Raw genomic sequence first — 20,852 nt, 5'->3', positions numbered from 1 at the left:
CATTTGGGACATCAGACTTTTACAGAATTTTGATTATTGGCTCCTCTGACTGGCATGGTCTCTGCCACAGCAGGAAACCCAAACAACACAATTCTTCAAGACCTTATGGAGCAAAACTGAAGCAGCCTGCAGTCTACTGCATGGCAAAATAGGTCTACTAAGAAATCCAGGACTCAGTCATCAAGGCCAGCCCCCTAAAATTACCCATCATATAACCTTATTTGTAAGAATAACTCTCTCCCTTTTAAATAAGCTGAAGTTGGGGTTTTTCTTGGTTTTTTAACTTCACTGGCCATGACAGACAACTTGAGATAGATATCTGTTCCTCATTGAGCCTCATTTCGGGGTCCCTATCACTAGTGCCTTAAAAATAATTTGTTTCAAAGGGAACTCCTGGGGAGAGAAGTATTTTGTTGGCTCAGAGGAGTACTGTCACGATGGCTGCCTGATTATTCCCTTGAAGCAGACAGACTAAGTAGGAGGCTTTATCATTATTCAAGCACATGGGTTATTATACACGACACCAACAATTTTAGTAGAATCAAACACGGAAACTTGGTTTCAAGGCTGAAATACCAAAACGAATCCACTGCTGACGAACCATTTACATTATCAAATAGACACAACTGATAGATACCATTAGAAGCATCACATCTACGGTGTAATGACTTAAAGTATTCTTACTTTTCCTTCCTTACTGAAAAGTGTAAAACTGAAACAGGCACTATAGGTTCCTCTACACCTTCGCAGGCTGCACATAAATTAAGCTGCAGTGGCCTGTAGTCTGACACTTGTAACTTTTCACCTGAAGAGTAACAGTTATGAGAAAAATCATGAGGATACTTTTTTTCTGCACTCTTCATCTGTTTTATACTGGGCCACTACAATCTCTTACAGGAGAGAATTAAATGTAATAAAAATTAGGGAAAAAAAGTAAAAACCCCTAAACAGTAGGTTTAATACCTTAGCTTAAAATACCCAAAACTAGATGCTGTTTTCAGAATTATTCCTATAAAGCTGACCCACTGCATGCGCATCCATGTTTAAAGTCTTTATAATGTCTCCACATACTCCAGATTCTAACTTGTAAGCTGATACTGCTCAGAAAGGGCAAAATCACCACCACTGCAAAGCACCATCCACTCTAAAATTCCACAGATGCTTCTAATAAAGCACACTATGCAGCCTACCATGCAAAGTAGTTATCCCTCCTTTTCACTTGAAACACTGTGACATCTTTAAAATTCACACATGAGATATGTCCATGCACAAAGTACGCTCCTAAACCTGTTAAACTTCTCAGTCTCTACTTCAAGAACCTAAGTGACAGAAAGAGAAAATTAAGGCTGTCTAGTGGTTAGGCTTTTTCACTCCTGGAAACAGGAGTTCCCCGGGGTGGAATAAATACCTGACCTGCTGTATGCAGTTCCTCAAAGATGGTCTTAAATAAAGATTTATGTGCTGGCTATAAAGAGGAACTTAAAATAGTGTCAGAATCCAGATCAAGACACTTAAAAAATCTGGAGATTCAGCACCTGAACCTTCTCCTGATGGCATTTTGGAAAGTGACCAGTAAGAGGTGCACGCTGGCACTGCTCATACTGCTATTCCACAGTTTCACCATTGTAATTTACTTTTTTTCCACTCATGAAAATCATCTTCACTTGTTATTAATTTCTGATACAAGCCCTACCATCTTAAATATGAGCTTAGGTATTAAATATGTATTACTTAATAATGCCTTATACTTACTAGATAATATTAATCCAGTAAATTTATTATTTCTTCTATCACTTGTAGGCTGATATAAAGCACGTTGTAGTACACCAGTGGCACACAACAGAATAACTATTTAGGGGTTAAATTCCTGTGGAGTCTAGCAACTCCCATGGCACTAAATTTTCCACTTTAACCAAATCACAACTTTTGTTCAAAAAAAGTTAAATGAACGTGTATGCGAGGTATTCAGTCTATTCTAGGAAAATGAGAGATGACCTTCACTCTAGTAGCAACTGGTTTATACTGTCCAGCTATGCATACAAAGGCATTCTGTGTTTGCTTTGATGGCTTGCACATGCCAGGGGTTGATGTCATTGATAGATGATGGCTATTGACATTACTATCGTTCTCACAAAAACTTCATTAGCATAACAGAAGATCTGAAAGTGTGCTATCCCACTTTCTAAAAATTTTCCCCATCTGCTGCTGGGTGACATACGTAGATCACCTTCCCTTGCATATTTGCTAGAACACAGTGGGCACTCGAGCTCTGCGGGAAGGGTCTGGCCGCATCTGTCTTGCAAGCAAGGCTATTGTTTATGAGATAATTACTCTGGCCTTGTTAACTTGCAGCAATAATCGAGAATGAAATCACCTAATAAGCCAAGTTACCTAGTAATATAGCACATTGTAACAGCAATGATTGCATATAAACTTTGAACCCCCTTTAGTGCCAATTAATTTCAAGAGCATTAGCACCAACAGTAAACGAATACGAAGCAGTTTAACTAATTAAAGCTTACTACGTAATAGGCTTGTAGCTTCAATTACCATTTTTCATGTTAGTCATTTGAAACAGTAATGACACGTACCAGCTGGAGAAGATTTAGAACAGGGCCTGCCTCATCCCACAGCAACAGGTAAATGGAGCAGTTTTTGAAACCATGTCATGCACTCTCCTAGGAAAAGTGCTAACTAAGCCTAATCAACAGAGACAAACAGCAGATGGCAACAAATGTGCCAAGAGACATTTCATCTTCCAGGAAGAGTTCAACACAAAGCATCAGCAAAAAAAGGAGCAGAGTTGGAAGCATGACTTCCACAGATCTTGCCCAGCTGCCCTCTTCTGTAGGAAAAAAAAAAAAATGAAGAAAAAAAACCCCCACAACAAAACCAAACCCTGAACCTAGTCAAGCAATGATGATCACTCTAAAGTACAGACTTCACATGTAGCTCATCTACATTTCTTTCACAGGAAGTACAGTACCAGGTGCAGCAGGGCAAGGCAGCTGAAGCCCTTTCTCCCAAGAGAAGCTTCCTTCCCAGCCCCCAGTAAAAAGGGATTTGTTTAAATCCAGACATTGACACTCAATGACTTACAGAGAGCTCTATTTTTTTGCTATTTCAATTGTACGTACAGATTAAAACTAATCATCCAAGTTTTTTTGGCTTCTTGTGCACTTTTGGATTCAAGGGACTCTTAGACAAAGTTGCCTGCCTTCAGTGTGACACAGTATTTCTCTTTACCAGTTCTGAGCATTTGGTGTTTTCAAGTTGGTTTTGTGACTTGAAGACCCATAGGTATCTTCTCCGGGTAATTTTGTTTTATTCCTGACATTCAACTTCTTAAACACATTGACTGAACTAAACACTGAGGCAAAAGTAATTTTTGTATGTCTCCTCCAGCTTTTAAACTTCAAAGCTCTGCAGTTATTAGAGAAGACACTGGTATTTTTGGACAACTAATCTCCTCTTGAACTACCTATCAACAATTCCACTCCTCCCTTCATCCTAGCCCCTAGCCCCATCCCCAAGCAAGCACACACCAAAAAGGATGATTCAAGTACTTGTTTTCCACGTTTCTTCCCAAACAGGAAAGAGGAAATCGGAAATAAAATAAAAAGGAAATCAATTACTTGCTGTCTAGGAATATCCAGATGTAGCTCATGCTACTCTTCTCCAAACACTTTAAGTACAAGTGATGTAACATTTAAGCACCTGTGCCCATTGCATTTAAAAAGCAGTTAAAGGCCAAACACGTAAAGGAGTTCTTTCATTACGGGTATGCATATTGGCTTAGGCTTTCCCAAACTCCAACTCCGCCAGCATTCACTGCAACGGCTCAGAACCTCAGAGAGCACCCAGTCTTCCTTCCGTGGAACAAGCACGAGTCACATGTCTCTTTATGGTGCATAACTGTAGTTCTAAAACAACTACTGCACTATTGGCCGTGACACAAATACTGAAAACTAAAGACAAACCCCAACACCTCCATGTTATGCAAAGCATGCACAAAGTTTGTTTTTAAATTTAAGAAAATATTACTAGACCATAAAAATCCAAACACCATTACCAAGGTCAGCTTTCAACACTGTCTGTGTGAAGGGCTTAAATGGTGAAAGCAGCACCCTGTTACATAAAATCGCAAAAACCCCATTATGCTCAAGAGTATATAGCAAGTCTGTGATGTTCTACGTACCACACAAACTATTAATAAACTATTAACCCCAGTTCCTCCCAGAGAGAAGGGCAGACAGAGTCCCAAAACGGGCTTTCCTTAAGTTAAGATGGAAAAGGCCAGGGACAAATACTAAGTCAGTACTGATACTTGATAATTGTGATAATCTACTACCAAGCATGCCTTACATGCCCCTCGAAGCAAAAAGGAGTTGCTTGGCTTAGCAGGGAGGCTCTCCCCTATTATGCAGACCAACTGAGCCAAAAGCTATGCAGTACTGTATGGAATAACAGAAGGATCATTTCTGGAATAGTCAAATAAATGCCACTTCATACTGCTTTACCAGCCAGATCTCCTCTTGCAGATCTGGAAAAAAAAAAGAAAAAAAACAAACCCAAAACATGATCTATGTGGGGAAGGAAATAACTGCCTTTAAATAAGCTAATATAATAAACATCAGACAACAAACATTTATTCCTACAGTGAAAATTAATGAAAAGGAAACTGGGACAGCTGCACAGTCCAAAATTGGCACTGATTTTCAGGGAAGGAATAGGATCCCTTAAACTATTACTAGATGGCTCAGGAATCCCTGGCAAAAAATCAAACAGTTTCTTAAAAAAAAATTGCTGTAATTTAACACAGTATTTATGACAGAGCAAAGTGACACAAGCTTACACTCCAGGCTGAAATCTGAGACACACAAACAAAAGCCACAATTTATTAATCTTCCCTTGGTCAGCATGTCAGAAACCCATTTTTCTGGGAAAAAAACCCCTAAACTAGACGACTTGCTCATGTATGAAAGATGAGAGACCGTTGTAAGTATTTTCTTTAAATATTTGAATAATCAAATCAAATTCCAAGATCCACCAAAGTATCAGATGGCAAAAGGTCTGTACACTAAAGCAGGGGGAGGGGGTTGTTTGTATAAACATTCATATTTGTTATGTGGTTATAAAATAAGCCAAGATTAGCACAGAATCTTCCACAGAAGCCTAAGAGCAATCAAAATCCTTAAGAACGCCATTAGATCCCTATAAAGTGAAAATATCTCCTACCATAGAAGGAACCACTTTCATCAAGAAATTACTTGGAAGGAAGTAAAAAGAAAGCATCTGCCCCCCTCCCCATCAGGCATTGATTCTAAACATTGTAAGACCAGCTGAAGAACTGGTCTTAGAGAAACACAGAAATTGTAGCCTACTGCAAAAAGATATGAAGGAACATTGGTCAAACTTACGAAAGGGCATGCAAATTTCACGTGTGCCAGCTTTTTCCTAACTTTTTAGAATAGTGGGAAGTTTCCCACTGTAGGAGTATCACAGCTAATTCAATTTATACATATATATATATGCCAGCACAATACACTTTTTAAAAGTGGCAGCTTTTATAATCTTCAAGCCTTGATTCAGCAAGACATTTTTATTCCAGGATGAAGTGTTTCAGTTCCCTAAATTCAGCCCAATCTTATTACAAGTCAGAAGTATTGTTCTGTGATTTACATAAAAGCATTTCCAGTGAACTAAGCAGCAATTGACAGATAGGGTAAATGGGTTCCAGATAACATTTAAATAGCTGTACTAATTACACCACACAGAGATGGGAACATGATCCCTTACTCAAATCCTCAGAGTAACCATCCAGAACATTAAAAAGAGGAGGAAAAAAAAAATTAAATTGGTGTGAGCCATAAGACAGCATGTAAAAAATTTTTTAAAAAAACCCTAAACATTCTGCATAAAGGAAGTAATTTCAACTAATTAGACACCATAATGATGTTCTCACAATCGAGTAGTAGTGAATATCTTCATAGATTTTTTCCAATCCTTTTACCAGGAAGGAACAGCAGTTTCAAAACCATCACTGCTCTGTCATCCTGGACCACTGCCAAGAACGTGGAACTTCAGGACACCTGTCAATTAACACATTCCTACTGAAGGCAGGCTCATCTTCCATCTTTAATTCTATTAAAAATTAGTGATCATAAAGGCAATCAGATCAAAAACCACAGCAAAATTAAAATTAGAAGTGGCTTCCTGAAGGACAACAGCCTTCAACAACAAAACAAACAACAACATGAAGGGTTGTGTCTCGGCTGAAGTAACTATATACATATTCTGGAAGATTAACTACATGATGTAATAGACCTTTTTCCATCTCTAGCATCTGTGGTATACAGTAGTACATGCCAAAATGAATGGCCACCTGATGGACAATTGCATATAAGAGTCAGATCTAAAGCTTTTCTCTAATCAAAGCTTTCTGCAGGGGTTCTCAGTCTAAGTACAGGCTTCTCATTGATTTTTCTTTAGCTCCAGGATGACTACTTTTAACTCTAAGTTGAAAAATACAAAGTTATGCATTGAACCAAAAACCACAGATATGGTAAATATTAAAATATCAAGGCAAAGGAGCTATTATAATTTAAAGAAACCAACAGATTTCTGAGCAAATACAAAAATGTATTTGCCCAAGTTCAGAGGCACTGGTGATGTTGAGCTCTGAGGGAGACAGGGACAAGAGAAACGGGAGACATTAAGGAAGTCACACGGAAACCAAAACATCAGCTGTCATTGACTTACATCTAGGTTGTTCAAAAATCAAAGGGTACAGCCAAGGAAGTTCTAAATTCAGCAAGTTCCAAACAGAGCAAAACCAACAGGAAGGTTGCACTACACTTGAGCACAGGGCTGAGATGTCCCTGTGGTTTTGTGGTAGTCTTCCACATGCTAATTTCAAATTACGGTACAACAAAGCCTATGACAGTTTGATATCCCAGTAAAATTAAAAGCATCAAGGAAGAAGAATGAAGTTAACACTGAAAACATTCTTTGCATCGAAGTCAGTCAGAAAAAAAATAGTAAATGGTCAGTATGCCAACTGTAGTACTGCCTAATAGAATGAAGCTGCACACTGAACAATTCAGAGTACCAAACTAAAAGGCCGAACAGCCCATGTATAAAGCAGTTACTTTACCATGGTTATCCTTCCCCCTGGCAACTGTTCTGCAGATTCACTCACTTTCCTTGGATAACAACAATAAAAAGAAAACAACAAAACCCCCAACCAACCAAAGTATTTGTACTTCTGGGCTTCTATACCTCTATCACAGAAAGCCTTCTTACCCAGGCATTTCAGGAAACATGACCCTGAACTTCATCAAAGCAGACTATTACACAGTCCTGCTTTTCTGACAACTTTCAATAGTTTAAACTTGCCAACTGGTCTGTTTCATGAATAAAGCAAGTAATTAGAAAGAAAGCATTAGTTTAACAAGGCATGATCAATCTTGAGATGAATCAGCCATGCAACTGCTTGGCTATGGCCGTCTGCTCCTATCTCAGCAGGAACCAGGCACCATCATTCATAAAGGCTACATGTCAAAAGAACACCTTTTCTTTCTTTTTTTTCCCTTTTTTTTTGGTCTTTGTTTTTAAATCACAGCTTACACATCATTATCCAAATTTTAAGTTTCTCCCGTCTCATGTAATCACCAAGACAAGCACAAGCTCACATAGAAATGACTGCCAGGGACTAATCCTCACAGAAAGGTTCAAATGACGTTCCGACATTCCCCATTTTTGATGAGCACTGCTTGATGAGCACTGCATTTCAGTGACACAAATGGGAACCTCTTCCCATCCCCAATAACCTAAAAATCTACTTCTTGCTATTTTTAAAGTCTATCAGTTAGAACATATGAAAACCAAAGACTAAACATGAAAGGTAAACGGATTTATTTTTTTATTGATTTTCTTTACTAAACCAGGTGTTGAAATAGGGTTTTATGGAGCAACTGTTTCTAGTGGCTCAAATCAGCCAGAGTATCAAATTGTAGAGCAGATATCAACATATATAATTTAATCCTACTCCCTGAAACCTTACCCAGCACATCTGATAAAGGGCATAGCCTGAGGCTACAGACAACGCTACCACCAGCAACATCTCCTGCATTACATTATGTATAACCACTGGAAGAAAAGCAAACAGAGAGAGCAATCATAAGTTAAGCTTTCACGTGTCTTTCAATCACGTATCACGCTCTAAAATTTTGGAGGATTTATTTCATCCAGCTTTGACACTGCCCTCTTTCCACTACGAAGAAAGTCTAAACAAATTAGCTTAGGCTATATGCCTGACTTACAGGTTTCCTTGCTTCTAACATCGCTTGTTTATGTTACAAGATCTGTATCAGGTATGCCCCAGCTTGTTAAACTAGATCTACTTCTCAAGAATCCTTTGTCCCAAGCAGAATTCTTGATGTTGTGCACCACGATCTCCTATATCCTTACAAGGTATTGTACCTGCAGCAGTAGAGCCAGTCCACCTTCCACAAATAAAGGTCTTGAACAAACTGTTTCATCTGTCTCACAAGTATATTTCGATGCTGAAAATAGCATAAGCCATTCATGCACATCTTCTAAATTAAGCCAATGAATCTTGGCACAAGCCCAGTGAAAGGACATACATGCAAGAGATCACACGACCTGATCTATACAGCAAAACCTGCATTCAAAGTACTCAAAGCAAAGATTTTTTTCTTAGCTTTGAAACCAAAACAGCCTGGTAAGACAAGTATCACTGCCGAAATGTCTTCATCCTTCTAGCTTTGTTTACTCCAAAAGACAAGTTGCTACTCTTGCATATGTTGGATCTAGCTGACCTTGGTGATAAATCTGAATGTGAATTAACGGAACTTCTAAACTGACAGTCATAAAAAAATGTTGGTTTGAAGGAATCTCTGGACATCATCTAACCCAACCTCCTACCCAAGACAGGGCTAGACCTGCCTGGTGCAAGGCTGTGCATCTCTGGGAAGAGTCTGGCTGCTTCTTGTTAGCCCCCATTAGGTTGCTGAAGACCATCCTCAAACTTTTTCTCCAGAACGAAGAAACCCAGCTCTTAGCCTCTCCCTATATGTTGCAGGAGGATCATCACCACCCTTAAACCATTACCTGAAAACACCACATCTAGTAGGCTCAAATGAGTATTCATCCAAGAGGATAAAGAATAGATCATGTAATTGCAGATGGAGCAAAAAGCTTCTAATACAGTCTGCTGTGCAACAGTAAGCTTTTGCACAGTCGGCAACATTCCCAGGAAATACATGAAATTTTTTGATTATGAGAACAAGGTGTCATATCTTTGAAGGACAGTATGAATATTTATTTAAGTCTCATGGGAGACAGACACTTCAGATCATTTTTCTATACTCTTAGGAATAGTACTTGAAAAGGAAAATGATTTTTAACCCCTGATTTGCAAGTCTTTCATTTTGTAAACTTTATTACTATCTAGGTATCCAAACCCATGGTTTCCATGGTTTCATGGTTGGCCAACATCCAATTTAAGATGAACACATGATGCAAATAAGTGAAGCAAGAACACCCTGAAGAACAACTTCTGTTAAAGTCTCAAAAAGTGAAATATTTTATGGCAAGCTACTAACAAACTAAGAAAACGTGCACTGCAAAGACTTGTAGTGCTAACAAATACACAAGCTGGAGAAAAACATTAAGGCAGCAGTTAGCATTTGTATTCTTTCAACCTTAACAGTGGGTATTGAAAAATGAACTTGTTTGAAAACAGAACCTAAGTAGTTTACAAATGGTGGTGTGATGTTATAAAAGCTCTCACCTTCATGGTGAAGCTCCCATGCTCATATGCCTCCCTTTTATGAGGTATCTCTGTGCCACTATCTGAAGAAGACAACCATGAAAGGATCTCAGTCTTTTGAATGCCGTAATCCCTACAGTATTCTAGACAGGATTAAAATATTTCTTCAGTTACTCTAAAGCTGAAGCACGGCAAACTTTGGGGGTTGCAGGATTCAAGTGCATTCCCCAGCATTTTACTGTGCACCTCGGAGCCCTTTGCATTACCACTGGATGTGGAGAGACATTTCTGCCTCTCCTGATCCTGAGGTATCACCCCTCTGCCCAACATGTGGCTTCTGCAAGGGGCCATACTGTTACATTTCAGATATAGAAAATGTGCTAGAGACCTTGCTCTTTAAGGTCTCCCAGTACCCTGGTTTTCAGTTTTACCACAATTTTGTGTGAGGAACTAGGCTGTTACCTAGTCAGCCAGGTTAAGATAAGACTCAAGCAAAATCTATGTCTTTTGGCAAGACAGGAAGCCATAAAAAAAACCAGGAAAGTAGAGGAGGAGGAAAACAACAACCAAACAAAACCCCCATGTGTTTGTCCTATTAACACTAACCCTACCAGTTTCCCAGTTGGGGGTGAGCTGAAAAATCCTGGTCATGCCTGACCCCTTATACCTCATATTGGGTCTGCCCCCACTTTCCAGCCTTCTCCTCTACCAGCTCTAAGAGCATGCAGTGAGTCACTGAGTCATTGATCCAACAGAAATCAATTTGGTTTTCCTTCAGAGTTAGTTTTCAGCTCAGATCACCAGGCTGATCCAACTCACCACGGGGCCATACAATTGCTATAACCCATTCACAGAAATCAGTAGTCAGGAAGTGAGAGGCACCACACCTCTTGTAATAGCACAATCTTAAAATAAGCAGTCACAAAAAAGAAAGTCTCTCTATTCATCTGACTTGCTGTAAAATCAATCTGAATCTGATCAATCTTCGTAAACATTTCCCAGTGAATACCCATGAAATAAAACCTTTCTGTCCAGTGAAGAAAAAAAAAAAACAACCCACACCACCCAAAATAAAATAATGTTTTTTTCTTCAGACTAATTTCCTCCTCACCCAAAATATTCTGGCCATTCTTCTTAATTTACATGTTTCATTTCCTCTCCTTGGAGATGCAAAAGTCTTTATCAGACCAGATGTCATCTCATGCACTTGACTAACAATAATAATATTTCATTTCAACAAATGTTAAGATGTTCCATAATTTTTCTACTACTTGGTACTCAGTTCGCATTTTCAGACTGTAAGCAGCCTCTGCCTTGAAATGTCTTTCTAACTCATTTTAGATATTGGCATGCAGAATAACATACATAGCTTTTTCACTGGCTCACAATTGCATACATAATGATAAATTTAACAACAGTGACAACTGGTTTGACCTCAACAGTTTCCATTTAGGGACACTGCAACGATTCAGCACTATTTCCCCTAAGATTTCAGTTTGCCATTTTTATACTTAAAAACAATTAAGAAACTCTTTGCCTAGCCTTTTGTCATCAAGTTCCACATCTTCCAGAAATGTTATATTGATGTTGTATTCCCTGTTTAAATATAGACAGTATGCTTATATGAGACTTACAGGAGGCTCCTTTCCTCTCTTTCTCATTTCTCCCACTACAACAACACTACAACAACTGGAAGAAACCAGGAATCTGACAACTCCCCCATTCACATGACAACTCTTGTAGACTGTGTTACTAATGCTTTAGGTGCAATTAAGAGAAAGTAGCTGATGACGAATCTCCCTGGACAAACGACTTAAATCCATCTCCTTTTTTTTGCAATTTTTTTCTTTACGCAAGACAATTACAATAGACAGCCATTAACCTGCTTACCTACCCTTGCTTAATTTTTTTAAAAATGAGCTCATCTTTCTCCACCCTCATCCATTCTTTTCCCAGACTGCTACAATAACACGCTTTTATTCTTTCCTTTTGACTGCCAGGGCCTTAAACTAATTATTAATTGAGAATTTATCTAAAGGATCTGAACAAGAAAGTTGGAATTAACCCAATTGCCTCTTCCCCCTTTTATTTTGCATACTGTAACACTAGATCAACCTGTTAGTACTGCTGAATACAGCAAATGTGTTATTTTCCTTTCAAAGGCAAGTTTTCTAGCTGCTTGGGCAAAAACGTGCAACAATGAAAAACAACGTGGAAAAAAGCAAGTACCTGGAACAGGCCTCAGCTTTGAGTGACAGCCATTAGCAACCAAGCTGCCTACAAATAAAATGCTCTCAACAACTTTGCTGTCCTGTAGGAAAATCCTGCAGCAGAGGGCATCCTGCGTTTGGGAAATAAGACAACTGACACTTCATCAAAAGACTTGTCCTTTAAAGAGGCTGGAAAGGCATGACCTTACGCTGCCTGCTAGTGCAAAGCTGGCTGGTTGTACAACCCCGACTCATCTTGTTTCCAGTTGTTAAATTACGTTAAAGGACAGCTAAAAATACATTAAATATTTTCCTATTACTTTTCCATGCAAGCAACTGCTGTAGTTACAACAAGAGCAATGTCCAGGCAAACGGTTAGTAACACCAGGGGTGGGGGGGGGCAGGGGGAAGAGAAGGTCCAGGAATCTTTTTAACACATTCCAGATCAATAATGTAACACTTGGATTGCAAAAGCAGAAAGAACTATTTTGTTGTTGTAAGAACAAGAACCAATGTGTTTCTAATGATCAAAACAGGAAAACATTTACATTTTTGAAAAAGACTGAACAGATATGAGCTATAGTTTTAAATCCCTCCCACCCTAAATTTTTGCCCTTGTTTTTTCTTCCAAAATACATCGAAACTTAACCAGCTTGTGATATACAGTAACTAAATTCTGGCAAATTCCCACTGATATGCCCTACCTTCCCTACTAGCGATTACAACAACTGAAAAAAAACCAAACAAACAAGGAAGACCCGCTTGAAAAACCTGATAGCCAAGGTTTAAAACACTTTGTGACAAAAATGAGTCTTAATTGATTAATGATCTCAAGGTCTCTATCGCCATCTAGTGAACACTCACCACCATTACTACACTACCCACATAAATTGCACCTCACGGGACGACACACGGTAGCCCCGCCGCTGGATCCAGCCTACACACAGCCCGAGTTGCAAGGCTTTGCTACAATTCCGCCGCATGACTTACGGAAAATAAAGGTCAGGCACTCGCTCACATCTCATTAAGGCTGACTGAAGAGAACTGAGCTCTTACAGATGACACACTGTCCTAGCACTATGATCTGGCTAGCATAAACAAGTTTTTTAAATGGCAATATGTAATTACAAGGATTTTTAGCCTCCTTATAGAAAGCCATGGCAGTTCCACTACTTCTAGTGCATTGGCGTTGCCAGACCACAAAGAAGTTGCAATCCGCAAGAGGTAGTACATAGCACTCAGCATTAGCCGCTTGAAATACTCAGTCTTCTATAGCTTCAGTGAAAGCGTCTTCACTCATAGAATCAGAAAGCAGAAATTTACCGAAGTCATCAAAACTCATTCTCTCTCAGCTACATGAAAAGTTAATGCTACGATGAACTTCAAGAACTTCTTCAACTTGAAATATGTAATTTCCACTTTCAATTATTCTGCTAAGAATTACAACTGAACTGTAATTGTGTTAGTGCAAATATTAAGTTCAGTTTTCATCCCACACAGTATTTTTCCTGCTTAGACATCTACAAGCCTACCTGCATTTACTCAGGTCCCTCCACAGCAGTTAAAAAATATAATAATTTTTATTATCATATTATTATCATAAAAGGCCATTTAAATTTAGATCAATGACATTTTTCCACAGTACTTATTTTTTAATTATAGAGAACCCAAATCTCCTTATACTTAATGTTCACCTCTTACATTTTTATACTTAAGTTTTATACTTAAGTTTTAGTGGTAAAAGGAAACATATGAATAGAAAGACTAATACAAAATTTTAAAGCAGTATTTTTCCACATTAAATATTTCACCTTAAAAAAAACCCCAGAAAACAAAAGGTGTCCTCTTGTGTCTTTTATGGCAAATACTACTGAAAAACCAAGGAACTAATAAAGCTGTATCTGTTTATTGACTACTTACTTCAAAATACAAGTTTTCAGAACAGAGCATATACAGTGTATTTCATCAGAATCTATCACACTTACACAGACGCATAAAATTACAGATCACGCTGAAAAATTCTCAAATTTTGTTCAAAAGTTTGTTGTCTCCACAGTATCCAGAGTAATGAATACTAATCCACCTCAAAGAATGGGAAAAAAAGCAATAGTTTTAGCTCTATGGGAGGTGCTGTACTGCATGCAGGAGACCTACTGAGACAGTAATGTCTTACTGAGCTCAGCACTAGTGCTGCCAGATGCAGACCGACTCCCACAGACTCCCATTGGCATCTCTCTGCTGTGCTCCAAGCAGCCCCATGTCATAAAGGAACTTTTAGACCTGCACTGGGTACAACATACTTCCAGGTAACACTGTGCCATAGTAATGAGTTTTTTCCCCAAATTCAGAGCAACTAAAAACTGGAGATTCAAATGTGTGCAAAGGCTTGGCAGAAGCAAGCCCATGCCTACCACCACCAGAATTTAAGAGGTAAGACATCCTTTCCAAAAAAAAAAAATAATCAAGTATATAAGAAAAAGTGTCTCAAAGTGCTCCCTAGTGCATCCTGCACTACCTGTTTAGGATTTTCCCATTCCACCATCACTTTGGAACATAATGCAGGAACACCAGAGTTTTGTGCAACATTATCTATAACTGTTAAGTCACAGACAATTAGAATAAACTGTACGTGCAAACAAAAGTATTTCTCCCCCTTAACAGAGTTCAAAAGCTCGTTTCCATACAATACCCAGTTTGTGACAGGTGTTTCACATGACTAATGGAGATCATTAAAAAAAACAAACCCAAAAAGTCAAATTCATGACATGTAAACCATTGCTAGAAAATATAAAACTATTACACAGCTGCTTTTCACGCCAACCCTGTAGATAAAGAGCACCACCAAAAAAAAAGACGCTACTTCCTTAAAGGAAACATTTAACTTTTGAATTCACATGGTTGGAGAGCATATTTGCTCTTACCAAACCTAGAAATTACTTCCTCATTAAACGTGTGTAAGGTTAAACATACTGGTTACATAAAGCGGGAGGACAACAAATGTGGTGTTGTCTCTAGAGAACTGTTTAGATGGGAAGACCTAAAAACAAAGATGTGTTATCCGAAACAAAATGCCCCTATGCAACCAGTTGGGCATTGTAAATGGTCCTTCAGTGCATTGGGTAGTCCACAAGAAGGACAGCTGTGCCCTCAGGTCGCAGGGATTATGTGCCTCTGAACACAGATGTGAGCTCATCCATCCTCCTGCTCAACACAAAGGCTGACCAGCCATCCTGCCACATCCGCAGAATCATGCTTGGTACTCTCCTCCCATAAAGAACCAATATGAAGCATCACTAAAAAATGTTTTCAGACACTGTATATCAGTAGTACGTTTTGGATCTTTAATGATTAATATTCCCACTGGGACCAAACTGATGTGGTCTGCATTCAGCTGCCACCCTAATCAATAGCAAGAGCAGTTTTGCCCATAAAGATAAGGGCAACTCTCAAGATTGAAGATTTAAGGCCTCTTGAAGCTAATGTAAAGCTTCATTTTAAGGAACAAAGAGTTTCTGCAAATAAGGCCCTGAGACACACTGTCACCATATGATTCATCAGCCCTGCCACAAACCTGAGGATTTTGTGAGCTCAACATACCAGGCCACAGGACAGTCCTGCCAAAGGCAAGCTCATCCAAAGCTGAAGCATACCACCAAATCAAAGACTAATCCATCAAGCAGAACTGGAAATTCATGGAAAACGTGAAAGCAGCCTTGATTTTTCTGTCACCATTATCTGGCCCATTGAAACCAAGCAGTTTAATTCAAAACAAGGCTCCTAGCTAGAGCCTCAACTTGTCTTTACAGACATTTATCTGATTCTTTTCTAGACACCAGTTTCTTTTTTTTTTCCCCAACTTCTGCAGTACAAGTAAGATAAAAACCACAATTCTGGAAAAGGTTCAAAACCAAGATCATTCTCCTATTAAATGAAAAAGTACATGGCTTAAATTCACCCTTTCTACATGTGTGTACAACCTGTTGAATGACTTACCTCTCTCCCTTTATGCGTCACCAAAGCAGCCAAAGGCTTGGCATAGAATCTGCTGAAGGAAAATCCCAGGCAGCCATACATACTGTTAGCAGTGAGTTTCAAAGCTTTCTGTCTGATATCATACTGAAAAGAAACATAACCAGCAAAAATGATACAACCATAGCCAGAGAACAGAACTTAACGTTCACAATTACATTCACAGCTTTTTATATCGTCTGCAGCAATAGTGGGCTACAAGTAAAGGACATGACAATCGCTCCCACTACTAATCATCCCTATTCTGCAAGGCTGATCAGGACACTTAAGGGGACTGGAAGGAAAATCAAAGGAGTTCCATAAAACACACCTGTAAATAAAGGTCAGGATTCAAATCTGGTTGTTTCATTAACTGCTTAACTTGGCGCCTTCTCTCCACCAGTTTTCTGATTTCTTTAGGCAAAACTCCCATTTCCAGAGATGGGTCCGGAAGCTCTGGAATTACCTCCTCTTCTTCAACCTGTCAAATGATCACCACTGCTTATCATTCTTTTGCTTGAAATTAGATTTTGATGTGTTAAATGAAAAGCTTGGGGGGGAAAAAAAACCCAAACCACACAGCTGGTATCACACAGTTTAGAACAAGCTTGAGAAATTTTTTGTAGTACTTAACTATATTACTTATTCACTTCTGGGGGACAGGCATTAATCCTAATTCTGGGAGAAATCCAAGAGAGACACAGACCAGTAGCAGGAATTTTTTTTTTTTAAATGTGGTTTTTTTTTTTTAAAGAGATATATATATGTATGTATATATGTATGTACATTTGTGCGTATATATATATAAATCCAGACACCACACACACACCCCCTCACTTTTAGGGGTGCGTGTATATATATATGTGTGTGTATATATATATATAAAAATACAGAAAAGCACACACAGAAGCAATTCTTTTCATGTTAAAAAAATCCATCCTATTTCTTAATATTGCATTAAGTATTTTTGGTGTTCAGAACTGTAAAATGGAGCACCTATGGAACTGATACTTTGAATAAGATAACTGACAAAAAAGAGGAATCAATAGTAGCAGCAGAATGAGAACTTCACCCCAGGCAACTCTTGATTATAGCAAAATAACCAAACAAAGCAGACATTCATGTTAGCATAACCAGTGAAATGGCTGCTCTGCAAAAATGGAAAGAAGTTTGAAGCTCAATGAAACAGACAGAAATATACAAAGAAAGGACAATAGAGATTCTATGAGGTTAGCAAGTTCAGTAAAGCACTTTGGGAAGAACCATAACGAGAATGACACCAAAATCTGATTAAGTATCATACCTTGACAGAAGACAAAATTATATGCTTCAGTTCGAAGCACACTTAAGTAAGTGAGGTAAATCCACAGAGATTTTGGAGGAACTGACTGAAAGTCCCACATACTTTTTTCCTCATTTCTGCTATGGTGCTGATATTTCAGTTATGGAACTAACTACGTCCCATAACTACTTTTGCACAACACACTAATTCTGACCCGTGAGCTGATACCAGTTAAAAATAAAAACCTCAGGTTTAACCTTTAGACCTAACCAGCTCACTGCTTCAGTTTACAGCACAGCTTCACCAAAAGCTGTGCCAGCACAGCTGAGGAAATAATAAGCAACCACAAATAAGTCATGGCCAATAGAGCTGTTGAGAAAACAGCATGTGGAACTATACCTTCAGGAAGTTTTTCAGTTGTGTTTAATACAGTTTAATGCTCTATTAAACACCAAGAATTTCCATGAAGCTGATCCTGCAGCTGACATAGTCACAGTATCACACCCCCAAGACACACACATAGTTTTCCTGATGTCTAATAAGGGTTGAGCTCGTATTGCATCCTTTCCCACAAGCAGAAGCACAAGGCTTTTGTCTCCCTCATTCAGGTATGTTTGCATGAATTCTGTGTCAACTTCACTTTAGGAAGCTTCTACCAAGTTAGGACAAAATTGGTCAAAGGGCTCAGAAATTGCTAGGAGGACCTGGGACTGAAAAGAGACAACAGAGCCTCACTGAAACTCTTGTTTCATGAAGAAACCAATTTTATTTAGATGGGAGAGAACTTACCAAGATTCTGTAAAAGTATTACTGAAAGGAAAATGACAAGACATATTCAAAAAGTCTCAACTCAAAACTTACTATGATGCACCTTTAAACAAGAATCAATTTTTTTACATGTGAGAGGGGGGAAAAAACCCCAAAACAATAAATAGTGGAAAAGAACAGATTTTTACAAAGCCTATTCACAGAAAACACACTGAAGTTAAGACAGTGAAACCTAAGTCACAAGTTAAAGCACACAAACCTCTGCCTTTTTCTGTGCTTCTGATGACAGCCGCTGCACTGTGGTAAAGCAGATGTTGAACTCCTGGATAATTGAAGGGTACAAGCTGTTGAAGTCGAGAAGCAAAATAAACTTGTCATAAAAACCTAAAACAGAGTTTAAAACAAAAGTCATAATTACTCGGTCTCCCTAAGGACTTCATCCAACTCCACAATTAACATTTAAGTTAACAGTAAGAAATTGTACCACATTTCCAGCATCTAAATCCCTTTAAAGTAGTTATTGAGATGCACCACTGCCTATCATAGAAAGCTGTCAGAAGTGGAACGATCCAACCCCATTAACTCACCAGAGTTGAACAGATAGCTTCTGTGTTACTATAGGACACTTGTACAGTTTTCCCCACATAGAGGAGAAACTGAAAGAAAACGTACGTGTCCATTAGAAAATTATACACAGATAAACAGTCCTAATTCTTTGCAAGACCATAATCTTCTCACAAAAAAGCTAAGAGAAAAATGGTCCAAGAATGAATAATTCTACAACAAATGTTGGGAATTTTCTTGTACACAACAATCCCCTTCCCCCTCCAAACTACCACACCAAACTCCCCCAAAATACAGATTACCATTTCTCTGTATTAATATAACCTACCTGTCTCCAACTTCACAGAAGGAAGGAAATTGCCACATCTTACCGACTTTGGGATCCAAGACTAAGCCTCCAGCATATGCTGCTTTCTTTTTCCCTATCTTTGATTTATTCTGATCTTCAAAATCTTCATCTTCATCCACCTACATTTGGCATTTAAAAAAGTCATTATATAGCCTCCAAGATTTCTGTACTGTTGGAGGAGTTATTTTTGGCAAATTAAACGTGAAATTAGGAGCCAGTGCAGAGTTCCTTTTAAAATACATGCAAAACATGGTGTTTTCATCATGATACTTATTAAAGCTCTCTACATGTCAAACCAGCATTCAAGTCAAATCCTATAGGAACAAACTGCTAACAAGAGATTGCAAAGACCTTAAAGAATTGTCATCATTCAACATAGTACGAGTATGCATGTTCTGGCTGGCTGTAAATGTCAACACTAGGGAAAAAAAAAAAAAAAAAAATCAACTCATGACCCAGAAGTAGTATTATTGCCCAAATAAAATGCAGGTTTTGGAAATACAATAGCTGGGCTTTAATAAAACAAATAAAAATATTATTACTGATCTAAAGAGAATTCTGCTATTTGTTTTGTTGTTATAAGAATTTTTCTTCTAGTTGTTCAATGCTATTCTGAATTCTTTAAAATTCCAACACTGCTTTGATGCAACAATACAATCAACAGAATTTATTGCTTTGGAATTTGCTGTGGAACTTTTTTGAAAGAAAAACTAAAAAGTAAAATAGAGCAAAATACAAATACATTCTTGAATTTTAATTTGTATGCTAACATACATATAGATGTTTCTAGAAATATTATTTACACAGATACTATCCAAAGGCTTTTTTTTTTTTAAATACCCCTAGATATTTTATCCACATTCCCATATCACCCATCTTACAAATTATACTTGAAATACTGTTCATCAGCAAAATAACTGTAGGGCAGACATGCATCTATTGTGCAACGCTATCTCCCTCTTTAATGTTCCCCTACACAGACAAGTACTTTGCTTATTTCAGTTTTCAACTAAAAGAACAACTGAGTTTCTGTACATCTGTGATATAATGGAAAAGGTGTTACACTGTCCCTTTAAACCATACCTATCTCCGTTATCAACTCAACAAAAAAAGATATTAAGTGTAAGCTATAACATTAAGTTATATGTTACATCTAACATTTTTGGGTTTTCCATGCTCTCACAGAAACATAGTATGCAAAAAATGGAAATATTTTTTTTTCCTTTTTGATAAAAACTTTTGGAAAGAGAAAAACTGGACCCACCAGCTTCTGCAGAGGCTTTTTTAAAACTTGTTTGTCTGGCACTATGTAGTCTTTTTCATGAAAAGCATGAAGCAGCAAGAACTCATTACGTTCAGATCGTCCACCCATCATTGTCCTTGACTATAGAAAGGAGTGGAAAAAAAAGCATTAAAAGCAAAGCATAGAAAACACTGACACGCAGAAATAGACTACGCAACATCCTTCAACTAATTATAAGTTCACCTAACATAACTATTATTCTGTATCATCACCATGCACAAAACTCAAATGTGGTATTTTTAAGGAAGTTTTACATTACCTGACTAGATCACTGAACTCCCACACTCATTATAGCAAAAAGATTTATACATCATACATTCTCAATTACTGTTTACAAATTAGAACTAGCAAATCAAACACAGACCTGTTTTTGTGAGACAAGGGGGGTGGGGAAGCAAAAAGTAATAAAAACATACCATGACATTCCCAGAGATGTTTGTTATTTGAAGAGCCAGTGGCAGAACATTCAGCTCACACATGATCTGGAGAATGAACCTGGCATCTGTCCAGGTGTTTTCCAGCATGAACATTAAGTGAGAAGAATCACTGGGAAAAGAAGAGGGATGGCCCAG

The 20,852-nt window shown here is 38.2% G+C and overlaps 1 protein-coding gene and 1 non-coding gene across 2 annotated transcripts in view; both read right to left on the bottom strand.

Moving 5' to 3' along the window:
• Positions 1 to 20,852, bottom strand: part of POLA1 (DNA polymerase alpha 1, catalytic subunit) — a 204,286-nt gene that overhangs the window by 151,608 nt on the left and 31,826 nt on the right. Inside the window, exons 21-26 of the mRNA XM_055802046.1 lie at positions 20,697 to 20,826; positions 20,242 to 20,361; positions 19,000 to 19,096; positions 18,324 to 18,448; positions 16,346 to 16,495; positions 16,000 to 16,122 (exon numbers count right to left, since the gene is read on the bottom strand). Coding sequence (XP_055658021.1) covers positions 16,000 to 16,122; positions 16,346 to 16,495; positions 18,324 to 18,448; positions 19,000 to 19,096; positions 20,242 to 20,361; positions 20,697 to 20,826 — 745 coding nt within the window. The remainder of the gene's footprint in view (positions 1 to 15,999; positions 16,123 to 16,345; positions 16,496 to 18,323; positions 18,449 to 18,999; positions 19,097 to 20,241; positions 20,362 to 20,696; positions 20,827 to 20,852) is intronic.
• LOC114010616 (small Cajal body-specific RNA 24) lies at positions 18,613 to 18,743 on the bottom strand. The gene has a single exon (XR_003552132.1). It is a non-coding gene; the product is annotated as a small Cajal body-specific RNA 24 (non-coding RNA).

This window comes from Falco peregrinus, chromosome 4 (assembly GCF_023634155.1).
Source record: "Falco peregrinus isolate bFalPer1 chromosome 4, bFalPer1.pri, whole genome shotgun sequence".
Taxonomy (NCBI): domain Eukaryota; kingdom Metazoa; phylum Chordata; class Aves; order Falconiformes; family Falconidae; genus Falco; species Falco peregrinus.
This window is presented reverse-complemented; position numbering and strand designations above follow the sequence as displayed.